Raw genomic sequence first — 19561 nt, forward strand, 5'->3', positions numbered from 1 at the left:
CTTTCTCAATGTTCACCTATCATAGGTTGGGTGAGTCCGTCAATGTGATTTTCTTATTGTTATTATGACTATTATTATATTGATTTGGTTAGATTGCCTTCAGATGCCATTATGGTTGTATTGTATTATTTTGTACTTTTTGCTATTTTTTTATTTACTCATTGCCCAAAGTTGCGGTATGATTGAATTATTTTATTGTCTTATTCTCGATGATTGTTTTAATTTTGTACGCCGCCCTGAGTCCTTTGGGATTGGGCGGCATATAAATAAATTAAATAAAATAAATAAATAAATACTGGCTATATAAATCAATATTGATTGATTATGTGTCATCAAGCAGGTGTCATCTCTTAGTGACCACACAGATTTCCTCCAGGAATAAATGAATATAAGTAAATAGCTGCATACTACCAGGGAAAGCCTGTAACCTCTGATAAATCCCTTTCTCAGATTCTCTTGTTCTACAACAGGGGTGTCAAACTGCCAGCCCATGGGCCGGATGCATCAAGCGGAAGCTGCACTCACCCCATTGCTGGCAATGGCAAAACTGTCCCGATACGTTGCATGACGTCACGTGACATTGCGAGTTTGACATGTCTGTTCTAGAAGTACAGAATAACGAAGTTGGAAGGGATCTTAGAAGTCTTCTAGTCCATCCCCCTGCTCAAGCAGAAGACCTATACCATTTCAGACAAATTTCTAATTTCTTCTTAAAAACCTCCAGTGATGGAGCACATAATTTCTGAAGGACCTTATAATAGTTGTCTGATCTCATGCCCATCTGTATTTTCTACCTGTTCGTTTGGAATTTTTCCCCACACATATGGCATTAACCTTCCTTGTAAAATCTTAAGCAAAAATTTGCTTGCATGTATAAATTAGTGCTTTGCCCAGGGATTTGCACATTGACTTTCACTTCCCTTCTTCAGTATACTTTTTTTTTTTTACTATTAGCTGCATCTGGGCAGGAAGTAATATAAAAACCATCCTGTTCCAGATGACTCTTGCTAACAGGATATAACTTAAGTCTAATTTGAGTGGCATTTCTGGATTTGTTTATTGTATTGAGTTTTGGTTTGTTTTTTGATTCCTATCTTCTAATTTATATTTGGGTTCCAATAGCTGTTTGAACTTTGTTCTTGCTACTTAGGTTTAAGCTGTTGCCCATGACTGCCTGACACACTAGCGTTATTTAAGGTATAGAATCTATCCATGCTTCAATCTATCTTGTATTTGTAATTTTGCTGACTTGGTCCTTAGTTCTGTTTTTTCATTTTCTTTATGATCCTCAATCCTGGATTTCATTCTATAATTTCTGAGATTGGGGGTCTATGGGATGATTTTAAGAGTAAAGATTATCTCTCAGAATCTTTCCCATTCTTATTCTCAGAGTTCCAAAAAGAAAAGGTTAAAGAAAAAAATCAGCTCTTCTCACTGTACCAGACCATCCTGAAATCATCTGGAAGGCTGGCAAATTATCTAATACTGTCCAATCAATAGATAAATGGTAGCAAAGTGACTTGATGGAAAAATGAGGAAATAAGTGTCTCTTTATAAAATAATAATATGACAAGAAAACAACTTGGATTAATGGCTACATCAAGATAAAGGAAATGACTAACCTTTAAACAATAGTATCCAATTACACATAGGAAAGAAATAATAGTATGAATAACAGCTAGTGCCCTAAGTGTAGGTGCCATGTAGCCTGTGCTCTCTTGTAAGACAAAGAACACCATTCCTTCTTCATCCTCATCTTCATCTAAAGATTGCCATAAATCAGAATCTTCTTCCATTTCTTCAAATGGTTCTTCTGTCACCTGTCATTCACACATACACACATTCTTCTTATGGTTATAAAACAAAACAAAAAAATCCTAGACAATGCTTCACAAAGTCATAAAAATATGTAAGATACTACTTTAAACACAGCATAAATTATTCAAATATGTACAAGCAAGCTGTTGCATAAGCTATATTGATTTAGCCTAGCTAGATCAAGAAAACATGATACAATTTATAAAATCAGTGGATTAGTGTGATCGCAAATCAAATGGCTTGCTATGAGGCTTCTTATTGCAAGCGGACTATATTGTTGTATTAATTAGTGGATGAAAATTTAAAATATTATAATTGTCTTAAAGAAAACAACCAAGGTGACAATAGAATTGTCCTGTTCTACCAGACAGTAAGTCCTATAACAAAGATAGTATGTATGAAGCACATTGAATACTCTAAATTGTAAAACATTATTACTGGGGTATAAAATACTAGAATAGAAACCAATAATAAAATAAAAATACACAACTAAGATTTTTCATCTTTTGGAGATTTAATTGAATTAATAATTTATTGAAGGATATGGAAATAGATTCTATATAGGTGGTGGAAAGAAGGGAAAAAATGTTTTCTATCTTCCCTGGCCCTTGAAACCCCCAAAATGACTTTCCAAGTTCTTGAAGGACATTTCAGAACAGCTTATAAATTGATGCTGGAGTTTGCAGAGAGAAGAAAGAATTTAAGAAAGTATTACCAATTGTTCTTCTGCTTCTCCTGGAGCCTAATTCTCTGCAAATAGATGGAACTGTTTATGTATCAATGTGTTTGGAATATAACACTATTTGAGCTATAATACAAGTGTTCACTTCCATTATCTAATTTATAGTAATCATTAGCTAAGATTTTCAATGTTGTAAATATCACTCTGGAAATAGATATATTGACATTACCTTGTAAAAGAGGAGAATAAAATTGATAGCAAAGGCAACAAAAAGTGCAAGAAATCTTAAATTGTAAAAATTTCTTGCCAAATAGTGCTGTATAAAAAACAAGATAAAGAATGTAATTAGTTCATAAAGAAGGTTCAGACCAAAAATCTTATAAGGAAATCTATATAATCTTTCAAACTGCAAATCAGAATAACTTTATTTGTTTCAGTTAAATTGATTATATAAAAAATAAATTATATTTCATATCAAATTTTGCTTCCCGTTTTTCAATCTCTGTTACAAAAGGCCACACAGATTGCAGTTGTTATTTTAAGTTTAAAATAAAGGTAAAGATAAAGGTTCCCCCTGTTCAGTCATATCTGGCTCTAGGGGATGGTGTTCCTCTCCATTTCTTAGCCAGCATTGTCTGAATGTGCAACACTATTACTTTTCCACCAAACTGGTACCTATTTATCTACTTGCATTTGCATGGTTGAGCTGCTAGTTTCCAGGAGCTGAGGCAAGTAGCAGGAGCTCACCCTGTCATATGGCACTTGTGTCTTGAACCTGGCCTGTCAGCTTTCCAGCTGACAAGCTCAGCATCTTTAAAGACTGAGCCCTCAAACCCTCTTTTAATTTTAAAATGCTATTATTTAAAAGAGATTTAACATACCAAAACTTTTGTCTGATAAATCTCCAGTACTTTAAAAAAATTAGCCATAACTGCTTCTGGCTTCTCTAACTTCTGTCCATGTCGTTTTCTTTTCTTAGGTTCTTCAGCTTCCAAGTATTCAGAATATACCTCATCCTTTATTTTATCATGTTTTTCACCATCCTCCATGCTATAGGAAATGACATATTATAAATTAGATTTTACAAAGACCAGGTGTAAACCATGGAAAATCAGACATTATATAAAGTTAATTAAAAGGTACACATTTAGGACAGATGAATTTGAAGACGTGCATCTTTCAATATAAATATATGAATTTCTGTAATTCCCCCCAAAAGCACTTTATATACAAATGTTAATGAATGCATGTATTTTAGCAATTTTCTCTGTTTAATCTTTTCAATTGGCAAGGCAAATAAAATTTAGAGAAGTACAAAAACTGCATAATAATAACATTTTAATTGCATATTACATGGAAAATACAAATTAGTAGGATAAGATTGACCAGGATCAGTTTTTAATTGCCAATTTTCTCTATATTAGGACACTTATTGCATTAAAATTTCCAATCAGATGTTTGTGGTGCATGAAGGTGCCTTTTAATATATTCCCCTGGTCTGCATTCTGCAGTTGCAGATATTGCAAGGCATAAGAATTTCTCTGGGCTAATACTTCAATAAACAATAGATGATAACAGATGATAACAATTGAAAATGTGGAAAAATAATGATCAAATGTGTAATCAGTTTTCAAACTACAGTGGAAACAGATCATATTTTATTACTTCCTTGACTTTGAAATTTTGCCTCTTAATATACTTGCAATCTTGCCAATGACAGTCAAGGGAATTGTGTACACACATATATGGTGAAACAGCAGTTGCATAACAGTTTAAATATTATATTGTTTGAGAGTAAGTATAAATGCATTTATAATGGAAGGAAGATAGATAAGTTTAAGTATAATATATAGATAGATATTTTTCTATTCAAAAAGACAAATTATTATGTTGATATAACTAAAAAAGGAGTGCAAATGTGAACAAAACCATACAGGTAGTCATTGACTTACGGCCATTTGTTTAGCAATCATTAGAAGTTACAATTGTTCTGAAAAAAGTGATTCACAACATATTTAAAACCACTGTAGCATTTCTGCGGTCATGTGACTGCAGTACAGATGCTTAGCATAAATGGCTCCCATTTATGTCTGCTGCTGCATCCTGGGGTCACACAATTGCCATTTGTGACCTTTGCAAAGAGCTTCTGACATGAAAAGTGAACAGGGGCAGTAAAAATTACAAATCACGATCACGTCTGTCTCACTTAATGACCTCAGCAAAAAAGGTTGCAAAATTGGGTGCAGTCACACAATGCTTCACTTAACAATCACATTATATTTTCCAGTCCCAATTGTGGTTGTAGATCAAAGACTATCTGTAAATAAGGGCTGGGGTTTTTTTGCTCTTCAGATTAAATTTTCAGGCAATTCCATAAACTATCTCTATTATTAACAAAAAGATTTGTTTTGGTTTTCAAGAATTTTGTTAGAAAGCTACACTGCGACAAAGGTGTCACTGAAACCAAATTACAGGTTCTTTTGTACTGCTAGTTCTACAAGGCATTTGCCGTAAGCTGATTACCCCTTTTTAATCCAATTTTTGAGACATTTCAAAAATTGTTATTTGTATTATTTATTAAATAGCCACAATAAAGCTTTCTCTCTAAAACAGGGGTCTTCAAACTTGGCCCTTTTATGACTTGTGGACTTCAACTCCCAGAATTCCTCAGCCAGGCATGCTGGCTGAGGAATTCTGGGAATTGAAATCCACAAGTCATAAAAGGGCCAAGTCTGAAGACCCCTGCTCTAAAAGCTATATTATGGTAAGCTTCCCTCACAACTGTTGCATTGATGTTAGGGGTTAATTTTGCTTTGTTTGTTTTATTCAATGTATTTTTATTGATAAATGACCAAAATAAAGTTTCTGTGCATTAGCTCCATTAGAATTAACTGGACTTAAAATATGGAGGAAAAAGTTGACTGTTGCATTGTAAGATTGTTACAATATTCAAAATATTCATGAAGTTTCTTCAACCACATTTTCTAACATAAAATAAACGGCAACAGTATTTAACTACATATAGCTTACTCAGCCTTCTCAGATTCTGTTCTTGTTTCTGAATCATCATCCCTTGTAAGTTCAGGTAGCTGAAATTTTTTGAAAATATACAGAATTTTAATGTTATGAAATTTCCTTTCAAAATTATCCAATTAATTATGAATGTTTCAATTAATTAAAATCATGCTGATGAATGTTTGACTGAAATTATTTGTGTGCAAAGAACGGTACACGGGGGAATCACTTTTTTTCCAGAGTTTCTATCTGTCCAAACAGATCCAATGGGGATGGGCTTGCTGCAGATCCCATCAGCCAAAGAACGTTGGCTGGGGGGGGGGGGGTAGAAGATGGGCTTTTTCTGCAGCAGCCCCTGCTCTAGGGAACCTAGAATGGCTCCCACCCTGTTAGCCTTCCATAAAGTTTTTATTATTATTATTTATTAAAAGTGTTATTAATTTTTAAGAATTACAATCTTTAGAGCTTAGTAAACAACACATTGTCTGAGTTCACATATTTAACATTAACTTCTTCAATATAAATCTATTCAGTACTGCACAATACAGTATTTTTTCCTTGTTCTTCCTTTCTTCCCCATATTTTTTCCATTTCCCCCTCATTACGTAATTACAATTCTTGGTATTACTGATGTATACAAAGTTAGATACCTATAAACAACTTCATCGTATTTCACTAATATTATACAAATAACAATAATATCAATTCATAAATCAATATCCTGTTTTTCGTGCTCTTGTTAAAGTTTAATTTCCCATCAATATTCAAAATATTTTTGTCAGTTATGATTTTCTCAATATTAATTACATTTATATAGCTCAAATCCTCCTCTTATTTTCATATTTCCCATATCAAAAGAAGAAAAAATGCTATTTTAATTCTAAATCATATATTTCATTATAAAAATCTAATTATATCTTTTTTTTAATTTTTATTTATTCCTTTTTCACCATACAACAAAAATAAAAATAAAAATACATTTTTTCCCTTAACAGTACTGTGTTATACATCTCATATATATTATTTACAATTTATTTACATTAGTAATCATGTCTTTTTGTTTCTCTGTTCTAGCCAATCATAACATTTGTTCCATATTTCATAGAATTCTGTTGTCTCCTTGTCTTTTAGTTCTAGCGTAAGTTTGTTCATTTCTGCGCATTCTAGTATTGTATTTATAATCATATCATTTGTAGGTATGTTTTCACCCTTCCAACATTGGGCATATACTATGCGGGCTGCTGTTAATATATGTACAATGATGTATTGGAGTTGTTTTTCCATCTTTAAATTTATTATACCCAAAAGAAATAGTTCAGGTTTGAGTTCAATTTGCACCTTTGTTATCTCCTGTATCCAGTTCCTTATCTGTTCCCAATAAATCTTTGCTTTAGGGCACCGCCACCACATATGATAGAATGTTCCCTCTTTATTTTTACATTTCCAGCATTCCGGATTCATATTTTTGTACATTTTAGCCAATCTCGCCAGTGTTAAATGCCATCTATAGAACATTTTATATTGATTTTCCCTATGTGCAGTTGACAATGTCAGTTTGCAATTTCTGTTTCATGACCTTTCCCATTCTTCCAGTTTTATATTTTGGCCCACATTTCGTGCCCATGCTATCATTGGCCCTTTCACTGTTTCTTCCTCCAAATCTATCTCTAATAAATATTTATAAGTTTTTGTTACAAATTTTCCTTCCTTACCTGTTAAAATTTTATCCAATTGGTGTGGGATCTGGTTTATTCCGTGCTCTTCCATATCGTTACTATGTTTAAATTGGATCTGTAAGTATGGCCATCAATCTATAATTATTCCCTGTTCTTCTAATTATTCTCTTGATCTGAGGTTTCCTTGGTTATCTAGTAATTCTTTGTATCTAATCATCTTTTTTTTTATCCAAGGTGTTAGGGTGAATCATTGCCTCCATCAGTGAAATCCAATTTGGGATTTTCCTATAGTGTCTTTTTTTAACTTTTCCCATGTCCGAATCAACGCATCTCTTATCTGATGTTGATTAAAAATATGTGTGTGTTTTCTTGTGTTTTCCCCATAAAAAGGCATGACAGCCAGCCTGCAGGTCATGCCCAAAAGTCTAATTATATCTAAGTGTCATCCATTCCTTTAATCATATTCAAACAAGTATTTAAACATACAATGCCTCCTCTAATCGGTCAAATCTTCTACTTTTTAAATCTAACTCTCACTTTCTTTCTTTGCCAAGTCGCTTTCCAAGCCAAGGCAATTAAATCGCCCAGGAATTTAATCTTTCTATTTTTATGAAAGTCGCTTGGCATGAGGAAGACAGGGAGTATAAAACGAGCTTTTTCTGCAGCAGTCCCTGCTCTAGGGAACCTTCTCCCTTCAAAGATTAGAATGGCCCCACTCTGTTAGCCTTCCATAAAGTTTTAAAACCTGTCTATGCTCCCACGTCTGGGGCGCAACATGCGCTAAAGGCCCTGCCTCCTGGCTATGTTGTTAACAGGCCAGATGATTTGCTTTGTCTGTATTCAAATTAGACATTTTAATGTTTTTATTGTTTAAACTGATTGTACTGTTTTTATTGTTTTTAAAATGTTTTAAAGATTTTAATGTTATATATGTTTTTGAATTGTGAGCTGCCCAGAAATTAATTAATTAATTTCAGAATATTTTCTACAGCTTTACCCAGTATATTTACCTCTCTCTGATGGTATGTATTCACCTTCACTGTTATGGTCTAATCCCTGATTCCAACAATATCTTGTAACCTTGCACTCTTCTTTATTGGATGGTTTCAGGCATTTGGGTGGGGTGGAGAGGTCAGCCAGGTGGGCGTTCTCTTATGGAATGCAGTAGGCTTTGTTATTCTATGATGAATTTTTAACATTAACATGAACCACCTGGAAACTGTTAATTTGGGGTGCAGTATGATTTGTAGGCTGATTATTTCCAGTTATAAATTGCCACCATAAGCCAGATAGTAGATCCTGCTAATGTCCTCTTCCAAAGATTAGAGCCCAAAAAAGACAATGGAAGCTACTTAGTTCCTCCTTAGACTTCTTTTGTAGCAACCAGGACCAGAAATGATTGCTTTAAACTAAAGAATATGTATCTATCGAGCTCTGATTAATAATCGTTATTAGAAATAAGCTGAAAATTCTAACATGAGTATTTTAAGTTCAGACAAGAAAGCAATATAGAGATAAATTAGTAAAATTCTGGCTCTTTTTCTTGTGATTTTCCTGATGTACAGTGGAGGACAATTATCTCTTTTTGAAGGCAGGACAGTCTATATCTGTAGATTGTTTGAATATGACTACTAGATTTCTTATCAGCGTGAGAACTAATGGCATCCTGCTCTCTATCGTACTCTTAAGCAAAAAATATTGTGCTGCTGAAAAGTTGTCAGTTTGGTTTCTGAATGTAAATGATGTCATACTGGGATGCTGCATGACCACATTAAGGCCATGGGCTGCCCATGCAAGAAATATATAGAAGCCATTTGAGATAAATCTTTCTTTCCAGAAGAGTGGAATATAGCAGCAGTAATAGTAGTAGCAGTAAAGGCAACACCAGAGAGAAGGGATTGAATATTTTGAAGTGACTATCACTAATGATAGTAATACACCAAGAAGCTACCCAAAGAGGAAAATAGCACCATTATTTGTACCATCATATAGAAACATGGATTTTACTGAATGAATGTTTAAAACTTTAAAAGATTTAAGACCTTTAAAATATATCTCAGGATAGCTTCTACGGTCTTTTAATGCATCATAATATATTAAACTGTCTGTCATAAATACTTTATTAGACTTTCTAGAATTCTCATTTTAATCCACCAATTAGATTAAAAATCTTTCATACATACATACATACATACATATATATATATATATATATATATATATATATATATATATATATATATACAGCATATGCATTGTTTTACCTACCTGAATTTTCTTCTTCTTACGAACTGCACTTTCCAAAGAAGGAGGTGTTTCTGATCCAATAATACTAGCAATGTCCCCAAGGCCAATATCATGACCATGTTTTGATCCACTTTCTTTTTTTGAATAAATATCAAAAATATCTGATAAGATGTCAGTTTCTCCTTTTTCTTTTTTTACAAACTGCACAATTTCAGCTGCAATGCCATGTTCCAAAACTTCCACTTTTTCTGCTTCGAGCACATCCTCATGAATTCCAAACTGTGTTGGATGAGGCATGTCTCCTAGAATTTTGGTAACTCTTATATTTTTGGCTCCTTCAACTAGACCATCGCCAAACACAGTACTCCAAAGAATCTGAAAAACGCTCCATATTATAGCGAAAAACATTTGGAAGACTCCTATAAATAGCATCCAAAGAGAAGAAAAGGACACTTTCACCAGTTCTTTAAAGGTCATTTTTTTCACTTTTCTATACTGTTTCCTTAAATTTTTCAGTCTAATTATCTTGAGTATTGTGGCAGCATATTTCTTTACTGCATCACATGCCATGGCAAATGCTGAAGCTGATTCAAAAGATTGTTCTTCTTTCTCGTCTTCTCCAACCTCCCTCAAATAGCAAACTTCATTCTCTTCCTCCTCCTCAACTCTGTCAACTGTATCAGTTTCAGAGATCTGAGATGCCAACTGCATTTCAAAAATGGTGTCCTCACAGAAATTTACAAAAAGCTCCATTTTTTCTTGCTCTCCACCTTCATTTACAACATCAAAAATAAACTGCCTCTTTGATTCTTTCACTTGGGGCTTTTCCCACTGTGTCCTACTGGATTCACTAATTTCAAAATAAACTCGTTCTATCTTCTTGGCACTACCCATGATCTCAATGCGTCCCAAATATGGTTCAAAATAATTAAGGACACTTTCTGCTGGATGTAATAAAGTTTGAAGGCGTGAATCATTTGGCATGTGTTCTGAGAGATTTGTTAGGAGCACTGCCACATTAAACCCAATATCTTTGGCTGGCTTGTGAAATCTTTCAACAAAATCAACATAGTTGAACATGTCATTTTCATCAGTTTCTGCACAGGACAGCAGAAAGTCAATTTCTGATTGTGTATATTGCTTCTGACCTTCCATGGCTTTTTGAAATTCCTTCTTTGAGATTATTCCTTTTCCTTCCGAATCATACTCTTTGAAGGCTTCTGAGCTTGTTAAATCTTTCAGCTTGAGAAACATGTCAAAGAACTTCAAAATCATTTCTACATTGCTAGATGACTCGACAAGTGTATCTACCATCTGTTTTCCAATTGTGCCATTTACAATGTTACCTAAATCACAAATGTAAACATTATTTAGTTGAAATGCATCTATAATGTTTATTCTATAATCATCTTTAGAAAAGATTATAATTATTTTCAGTTTTATAATGTTGCTTTAAATCAGTTTTGCAACCACTGTTCAACTACATTATGTGTTTAAATCTAGTCCAATTTCTTTTTGAAATTACAAGGCAGAATTACTGTTGTAGATATAATACAGCTTAAATTGAGAACTTTTTTTCAAATTAATTTTATTGTAACCTATAACAACGGAAGAAATAGCACTTTAAAAAAGATTCAACCTTCAAGTAGTGACAACATCATCACCACCATATCCTTTAGAAGATCCAGTAACTCCTTTAGCAGTTTAATTTGGCTGGAATCCTAGGATACAAATAAAGTCAACATTTACTTTTAAAATCATCTAAACATAATCTCAATTTACCATGATTGTGTTTTATATGATTGGAACCAATGAACTATGTGTGTCTGGCAGAATGCTTAAGTGCAGAAAATGCTATCCAAGCTACCTTATCTATTCCATTGATAATACATGGTAATCTACCAACTCCAGAGTGTCAAGCAACAATCTTTCATAGCAGCTGCTTCCTTTTAACTAAAGACCCTAGGGACGAAATCTGAGATCAACTGCAAAGAAGGCACTTTGGAACCAAAAGTGATGGTAGAAATTTTATAAATATGTGCAGCAGATTACTGAGCTATTATGCCAGGTAAAGGGATAATTGGAATAACACTAGACAATAACACTAAAAGATTACAGTGACTGAATTATATTAAGATACCCCATGAACAAGATGTCACTTTCAAGATTAAGGCATTATCTCATTATCTAGTTTGTTCTTTCCCATAATGTCTGTGTGTCCGTGAAATCTGCCCCAGAGGATTAGACAATCATCCAGAACACTATAGGACCTATTAAGAAGGGTAGAAAGAGAAATAGGAATAGGAACAATTGCTATTTATTGAGAGGAAATTATTCTGTGAATTTCTGGAAGGAAATGGATCTATGCCATTTTTTAAAACTTATGACTTCTCAAAAAACATCAAAGGGACATTTTCTAAGACATGTGGAAGTACTCTTGATGTTAGAATAAATACATAGGGTAATGTAGTGGACATTGCCAGGTAAATTACACATGTTGTAAGAAATATCTTGTGCTAGTAGATTTTTCTTTTTCTATACAAAGTACATTAAGCTATGGGATTAAGAAGCATCAGTGTGTTGAAAGAAAGAATATAGATGAAGAATCAGATCATCAATTGCTGCTAATCTTATTAACTATATACTACCTCTTGAGTCAGAAGCAACAACTTTAAATACCAGTTGTTAGGGAGCAACTGTAGTAGAGACTGATTTGTCTTCTACACATACTTCTGAGCTTTCTCAGTGCATCTAGCTAGCCAACCTGTGACCTATAATACTGGATCACAACAGTCTTTGATCAACCTTCTAACAGAAATCTTACGTTTTTCAGTTCTAGTGTGCTCTTTGTTGTGTTTCAATCCTGTGTTCACTTAAATCAGAAATCCTGACTCTCTAACAGGTCAAACTTGACCTTCCCCATTTCAGGTGGGGAACGAGCATCTCTGATTTAAATTCAAATCAGGATAACAGCACTAAATACAAAATCTGTTTGTGTGGTGGGAGAAGAGTGGGAAAAATAAGTGGGCATAAGTGTGATGCTTATTTCTCCCTTCACAAACTTTAGCTTATGAAATATGAAATGAAATATTTATACTTGATTCACTGATTTACATTTTCAGGAAAGATGATTTACCTGTGAAAGCTTCATTTGCATGTTCGCGAAAACATGAAGAAAACCAACAACTGCATCCCACAGTCTACTGTGAGCCAAACTCTGCTGATTTCCAATGCAAGGCCCCTAAAATTAAAGAATAATGCTTTCAGCTCTCTTTTTAAGCATCTATCCCAGTAAGGAATGGTATTATTTATTGACTGTATACTCACAATTTATTCGGGACTCTGACAATTTAGTAACAATGAACAATATAAAGCTTAATGTAATCACAGTAAAATGCAAACACTCTAAAACACAAAACATAGTAATAATAAATAAGAATTGTAACAAAATCATCACATAAAATAATTTGATAATATATTATGAATATCATTAAAACTACTCTGTAAGAACCTCTAGAAATCTGGTTTTAAGGCCAAACCTAGTTTCTAAGAGATGCTTTTCCATAAAACTAGAGCATAGCACAAAAACCTTAAACAAAGGTACCCAATAAGCAAAGTAAATGGAAAAACAGAACATGAAACAAAATAAAATTTAGTACAAGTATTAGAAGGTAAGCAGGTATTTTAAGATAACTTTCTGCAGGTGAAATACTATGAATGAGGATTTGCTTGAACTGAAATTTTCATTAAAACTGTGTCAAAGAATTAATTCTTTTTATATCCCTGTCCATTTCTTTAGCTTAGAAGGAAATATATAGTTTTAAGAGACATAAAGTCTCAGTTTTCTTTTCTCCTTTCCCCCTGACCAACTGTATAAAAATATCTAGAAGAATAATACACCTGTAGATATTATCTTCATTCTTTATTTTTTAAAAAAATGATTTTACAAATGACAATAATCATGAAATTCCACTAATTCCAGTAAAGTAAACCTCTGGCATCAATTTGTGCCATCCATACATCAGTTCATGCCATTCATTCATTCATTCATTCATTCATTCATTCATTCATTCATTCATGTTAGCAAATTATATAACAAAGAGAAAGGTTTTACCTACTTGTATATATTCAGTTAGTGAATTAAAAATCTGTTTGATTACAGCCAATGCCTTAGAGAAGTTATGTTGTCCAGATTCATCAATTATATCTTTGCCAGAATAGTACCAATAAAAGTCACTGATTGATTCCTAAGAATAAAAAAAAATTGTAGGTTTTCCTGTATATATTAATGAAGTAATAATCAAATAGTGTTCCAAAAGGAAATTGTAATATATATATCTGTTTTTATATTTATCACTTTTTTCTATTCATTGTGATAAAATCTGTATCTGCTTCAATAAATTCTGAATCCAAACACTAGCAAATAGAAAATTACTTATTTTTTTAAAAAACTCCAAAAGAGCATGAAGTACAATATTTTATTTCACTCATTATACACTACCTTAAAAACATCTCCTATCCTGCCTTTCAATTAGGTTTAGTTTTCAATTATGTTAAACAATGTAACAAATTGTGGTATACCACAATATGCATTTAAAATAGCTTGAAACAAAACACTCTTAACCCCAAATACACACACACACCCTATACAAAGTAAGACATAATAAGCAGATCTATACTGTTCGTTATAAATTCTTGTAGAACAGAATTTTCTCCTGGAACTAAAAAGATATTGAGGTCAGTATCAAGTAAAACCAGTGGAAAAAATGCTCCAAAACCAGGATTCCAATCTAAAAAGAGCTTAACTTCTGATCATCTAATTAGAAGAATTACTAACTCACAAACTAACTTTTAAAATGTAGATTAAAAAAATCTACAATAATTGTGTCTATGGGGATTCTCAGTCATTCAGGTCATGGTTGTCCCAAAGGTGCTTTTTCAAAAAGCAACTGGACTTTCTTGTTTCCTTTGAAGACATTTTGCTTCTCATTTAAGAAGCTTCTTCAGCTCCTTTGGGACTATGATAATTATGGTTAATGCATGATTGCATGAAGCCAACTTAACTTCAGCTTTTCCAACCCTGGGCGCAGTAAATAAACTGACTTTAATTCCCAGAATTCATAGCAGTGAATTCATAAACTGACTTTAATTCCCAGAATTCATAGCAATTCAAAGCTGGCTGTGAAATTATGAAAGTTCAAGTCTTTTGTGCCTGGTTAGAAAAGGCTGCTTTACTTAAATATTCTGTCTCTCGAGACAGGATCTTGTATCTAATATTCCCGGATGGTTAATTTTGGTTTCACATTCATGTTCACATGGAAATTGGATGGAACCAGTTGACAAATTCCCAATGAATCTGTCCAAACAAATCCCTTCTTTTTATTTTTGCAAGCTTTTTTGGAGTGATCCAGTGGATCAAATATGTGAACAACCGGTTCTCTATGTGGATGCCGCTTACAGAAGTCCATTCTGGGCCTGGGCAACAAAAAATTAGCTACCGGTTCTGCTGAACTGGTGCGAACTGGCTGAATCCGGCCACAGGATTGATCTTTAAGTACCTCCATGAAGTTTGCCTAAATGCCTAGACATCAGTGTCTTTGTCACAGCAGTAAAGAAAATCAAGCAGCAGCCTATTTGTTTTCTCAGAAAAACAGCATTCATTTTTAATCCCCTCACAGTGTCTGCAAGCATAAAGTAAAGCAGTATTTTTAAAATCATTTTTTCCTCAGACATCAAATATTTCATCTTCACAGGTACAAGTAGGAAAAGGAAAACCTGAGTGTGATTCAAATCAAACATTTAAATCCCAATATGTTTTGTCCCAATTTAAATTTAGGAAGAGTCATCAATATACTTCCAGTTTTTATTTTCCAAGCTTAGATTTTACAGTTTCTATTCAAATTGGTTGGCATGCTGCTTCTCTTACAATTAATACAATATAATTGAAAAAGAGGACACAATTACTACATCATGAAACTGTAAGAAGAAAAAAGAATAGACACCAAATATGATGAAAGCCAAAAACCTGTAATGGCAGAAAGATTTTAAAAACAGAGTGATATAATATAGAATATTTTCTCAGCTTACCTGAAGCCGCAAAAGATAATCAACTGTGCTAATGATAATATTCACTGTTGTGGTATTGCCCATTTGTGTTCGCAGGTAATTCTGAAAATCTAAAAGGTAAAATAATTTGTGCTATATAAATAAAACATTCAATACAGTCTTCCTTATCTTTTTGTTGTTGTTCATTTAGAAAATGAAAAATTTTATATTTTGAAAGGAAATTGCTTTCATAACTATCTCTGATGGATACCACAGTAATTATGTCTTATATTATGAAAGAAATGCAGTCTTTTTAAATAAAGTTATATAGTAATTGCATATCATATTACATAGCAAAATTTCTCACTTACTAGATTTGAATTTAATAAAATGACAATTTGATTTGTATCTTGAAAGAACTCATACATGTGAAAAATTATTTCTGAGATCACCTCATCTAAGAAACTGATTAACTGTTGAAGAATTGAAAATCAATTCAAGTATGAAAGATATTGAAATAACTTATTTCCCCAAAGATTTAAATCAAACAATAAATTACTGAAAATATATTGTACATCACTTACCATTGTTATGACCTTCACACAGCAGTTGTAAAAATCTAAATAGATCTTTAGTAAACTCATCATTCTGTAGTACTTTCTCACCTTGAAAATATACAGTACAATGAATTATGCAATAATCAATTGTTTCTAAACATGCAGAACAAATAATCTTTCAACAGCATCCTTCAAACTAAGTGATTCTAATAAAAAGCAAATACTGTAAGCTAATTTACAGTAGTTCGTTCTTAAAAAAAAGAAATACTTTGGGGAAATGATAAAAGCAAACTATAAAACAGAAAAAGCAAAGCTAAAATATTTAGCACTCCAAAGCATTCATGATTAAACTACAGGACTAAAAATCTAATAGGAAATGGTTAGTTATTATCAAACCATGCCTTAGGTATGAAAGACGCTTCTTTAATTAAGCATCAAATTGTTTCTTCAAGCACCATACACAATCATCTGCAGACCATGAAAGTTAACCTAAAAGATATCTATAAAGATGCAATTAAAGAAGATTTCTTTCTGTATTTGCCACACACAATAGCATCAAAAGCTGTAAACCCAAACATACCACGCTCACGTATGATGACTGTGGATCAAAGAAAAATAATAATAATACAAAATAAGCAAGTTATAATTACATTATATATTATATTAAATATTTTCTTGGAAACTAAATGAAACAGCATAGTTTAATAGCACATCATTTTAAGGAGGTTAAGTAAAAAGACTTTAAGTGAACTGAACATTTGGGTTGAAAAAGAAATAAATGTAAATCTATCTGAATTCGTTCATTATACATACGTGTTCCTTCTTCGGTAACCATTCCAAGGCCTTCTGCTTTATTTTGTCTCTCAAAGGCATTCAAATCAAGAACACTTATAAAAAAAGACAATAAAGAAAATATTGCTTAATCCAATAATATGATTGAATAATAATTTAAAAATTCATTCAAACAGTAGAAAGTGAATTATAAAGATTTAAAAATGATACATTTGAAAGATGAACAGTTAGCTCCACTGAAATCAGTATTAAATGTTTCTCTATCAATATTACCTGCTAAACCCAAACTAGTTTTTTCAATATTCTTTCTGTTGATATCACTGCAGTATATCAATTAAGACAAAAAAATAACCTATTCAACTAAATGCTTTCTCCTTTTTTCATTAATGATAAGGGCAGTAAGAATCTGGTGTTCCTAGATAAACAGATTTACTCTTTAAACTGTTATTATTAACAATAACAACCTGTTAAGAATGCTGGCATGAAAACGTAAAGATATTTAAAGGGGAAAATAATGCATGTCCCAGAACAAAATCCATCCATTACATCTCATTCACATTATCACATTTCCCCAAAGTTTTCAAAAAACATGAATTTGGAAAAATATATCCCACTGAAGATATGAAAGGTCAAATTAGGAACAGATCTTCATAGAGAAAATCTGTCTATATGGTCACTGACAACAACTTGATAGCACATAATAGTCAAAATTCCATTCATACATGAAGCTGAGCACAGAAAGTCTTTACCTGCAAGATTGCATTAAGCCAGAGATAGATTGAAAAAAACCAGCATCCTTTTTCTCTTTCAAATAATCCAACATTTTCTGAATCAGAGATTGGAAAAAAATGTATTAAAAACAGTCTGAGGTTTTTTTTTAATGACAAGAATATATTTTTGTTAGATGACAAGAGTAAGTTACAATCTTAACATATTGGCACTTTTGGACCTGGCTGGGAACTTGGATAATGTAATGGAATGAACTTGGATAATCATATACTTGAAGGCTGTTTTGGCTGTACCCCTTGCTGTTGAGTGCTAAGAGGGTATCTGGAAATGAGCATGGATTTGGGGATGGCGGGTCCTAGAACAAGGCCTGGAACAAGGGAGGGGATGGGGGCAGCTGAGATAGAGTCAGGTAAGGGCCACCAGTATTATGACAGGCAGAGAGGATATCACAGGAAACTGAGAGAGACAACTCATAGGCTGATTTCTTGGATAACAGTGATAAATTCTACCCACCAGTCCTCAATATTCACCCTTGAGGATCGGTGACTGGATCCTTTTATTTTTTTTATTATATATTTTTTATTAAGGATTTTCACAGAAGTAGAAGATAAACATTAAATAATATAGTGTGAGATTAGAAAAATAAAGGTAAGAAAAAAGTGAGAAGAAATACAAATGGAAAAAAGACCAAAAGACATCCAAAGAAATGACTTCCAATCTTCTTTACACCAGTTAGAAACAAACTTATTTTTATTCCTTCCTTGTTAAAATTACATCATAATTCTCTTCTGCCTATATTCAACCATTTTAATCAGCAAATCCATAAATCAACAAGGTTTTTTTTTCATTTTCAGCAAAAAGTCCATAATAGGCTTCCAGTCTTTAATAAGAGTTCTTGTGGGATAAGTGATCAGGTCGTTGATAGTTGTGACTCTTTCTACTATTAAATGCTAGGTTCGTGTATAATCCATCCTCATCCACAATTTGATCATGCAAAAGTCTACTAACTTGACTTGTGTAGCCAAGCCTGTGGGGACCCAAAGTAGGAGTACCTATCTTGGAAATCTGCCCATCCAGGTTTTGAATTTGCACTAGCACCAAACCATGGTAGAGAGATAAGTGTGGTAGCAGTTATAGAGCCCTTCATGGCTTTTAAAGGTCTACATAATAAATAACTAGAAGTGAGACTTTATGGGTAAAGTTGGGCATCAAAAATTAGCTAAGTTTGTTACAGCTGTGCATCATCTTCCCCGCTTTATTCCTGCCTGAGCTGCTAGATTACACCAATCCATTAGAAGCTGAAGCCCAAGGTAACGTGTTCTTGGGAATTTAACCTATCTCCCAGCAGTACTGTGTTTGGGGTTCATGAATTCATGGCCTCCAAATTATTGAAGGCCCAAGTCATGTTGAACTAAAGTAAAGGTAAAAGAGTCCCTGTGGATTTACTTGACTAGTCGTTTCCAATTATAGGTGCACATCTCCGTTTCAAAGCTATTGAGCCAGTGCTGTCGGAAGACATTTTCACAGTCATGTAGCCAGCGTGACATCATGGAGCGCTGATACCTTCCCACCAAAGTGGCATCTATTATCTGCTTGCATTTGCATGCTTTTGAAATGCTAGGTTGGCAGGAGCTGAGGTGAGGACAGGAGCTCACCCTATCACGTGGCTTTCAGGTCTCTCGAACCTGGGCTGCTGGCTTTCCAGCCAACAAGCCCAGCATCTTAACTGCTGAGCCCACAGCACCACCCCATGCTGAAGATCAAACATTAAATATGGATTTTATCTTAGGGTAATTGAAAAGTTACCTGAAAGTGAAGGACATTACTCAGTGGGTTCAGGTGCTATACAGAGAGCAACAATAGTTTGATTTGGCCATTATTTGCTCAGAAATTTTTCATCTAAAAATATATGCAAGTACAAATAAATAAAGGTAAACTTATGTAAAGTTGCATACAAACTGGTGTTGTCACCTTTAAAATTCTTAAAAGCATATGCACCT

General features: G+C 33.2%; 1 protein-coding gene across 24 annotated transcripts in view; it reads right to left on the reverse strand.

Annotated features, from left to right (window-relative positions):
- RYR3 (ryanodine receptor 3) overlaps positions 1-19561 on the reverse strand; it is a 301080-nt gene that overhangs the window by 24248 nt on the left and 257271 nt on the right. For 21 of the 24 annotated variants that reach the window (XR_005556461.1, XM_039341605.1, XM_039341604.1 and 18 more), the window contains 13 exons: positions 17582-17658; positions 16854-16927; positions 16621-16638; positions 16068-16148; positions 15526-15614; positions 13557-13685; positions 12575-12679; positions 11078-11159; positions 9460-10784; positions 5531-5589; positions 3382-3550; positions 2730-2816; positions 1623-1820 (listed from right to left, as the gene is read on the reverse strand). Coding sequence is in view for 23 of the 24 variants with exons in the window: in XM_039341605.1 (XP_039197539.1) it covers positions 1623-1820; positions 2730-2816; positions 3382-3550; positions 5531-5589; positions 9460-10784; positions 11078-11159; positions 12575-12679; positions 13557-13685; positions 15526-15614; positions 16068-16148; positions 16621-16638; positions 16854-16927; positions 17582-17658 (2493 nt within the window). In the remaining variant the exon portion in view is untranslated. The remainder of the gene's footprint in view (positions 1-1622; positions 1821-2729; positions 2817-3381; positions 3551-5530; positions 5590-9459; positions 10785-11077; positions 11160-12574; positions 12680-13556; positions 13686-15525; positions 15615-16067; positions 16149-16620; positions 16639-16853; positions 16928-17581; positions 17659-19561) is intronic. The other 3 variants (XM_039341606.1, XM_039341596.1, XM_039341587.1) reach the window with 1 other exon arrangement.

Source organism: Crotalus tigris, unplaced genomic scaffold, assembly GCF_016545835.1.
Source record: "Crotalus tigris isolate CLP2741 ecotype Arizona unplaced genomic scaffold, ASM1654583v1 scf7180000017771.5222438, whole genome shotgun sequence".
In the NCBI taxonomy this organism is placed as follows: Eukaryota; Metazoa; Chordata; class Lepidosauria; order Squamata; family Viperidae; genus Crotalus; species Crotalus tigris.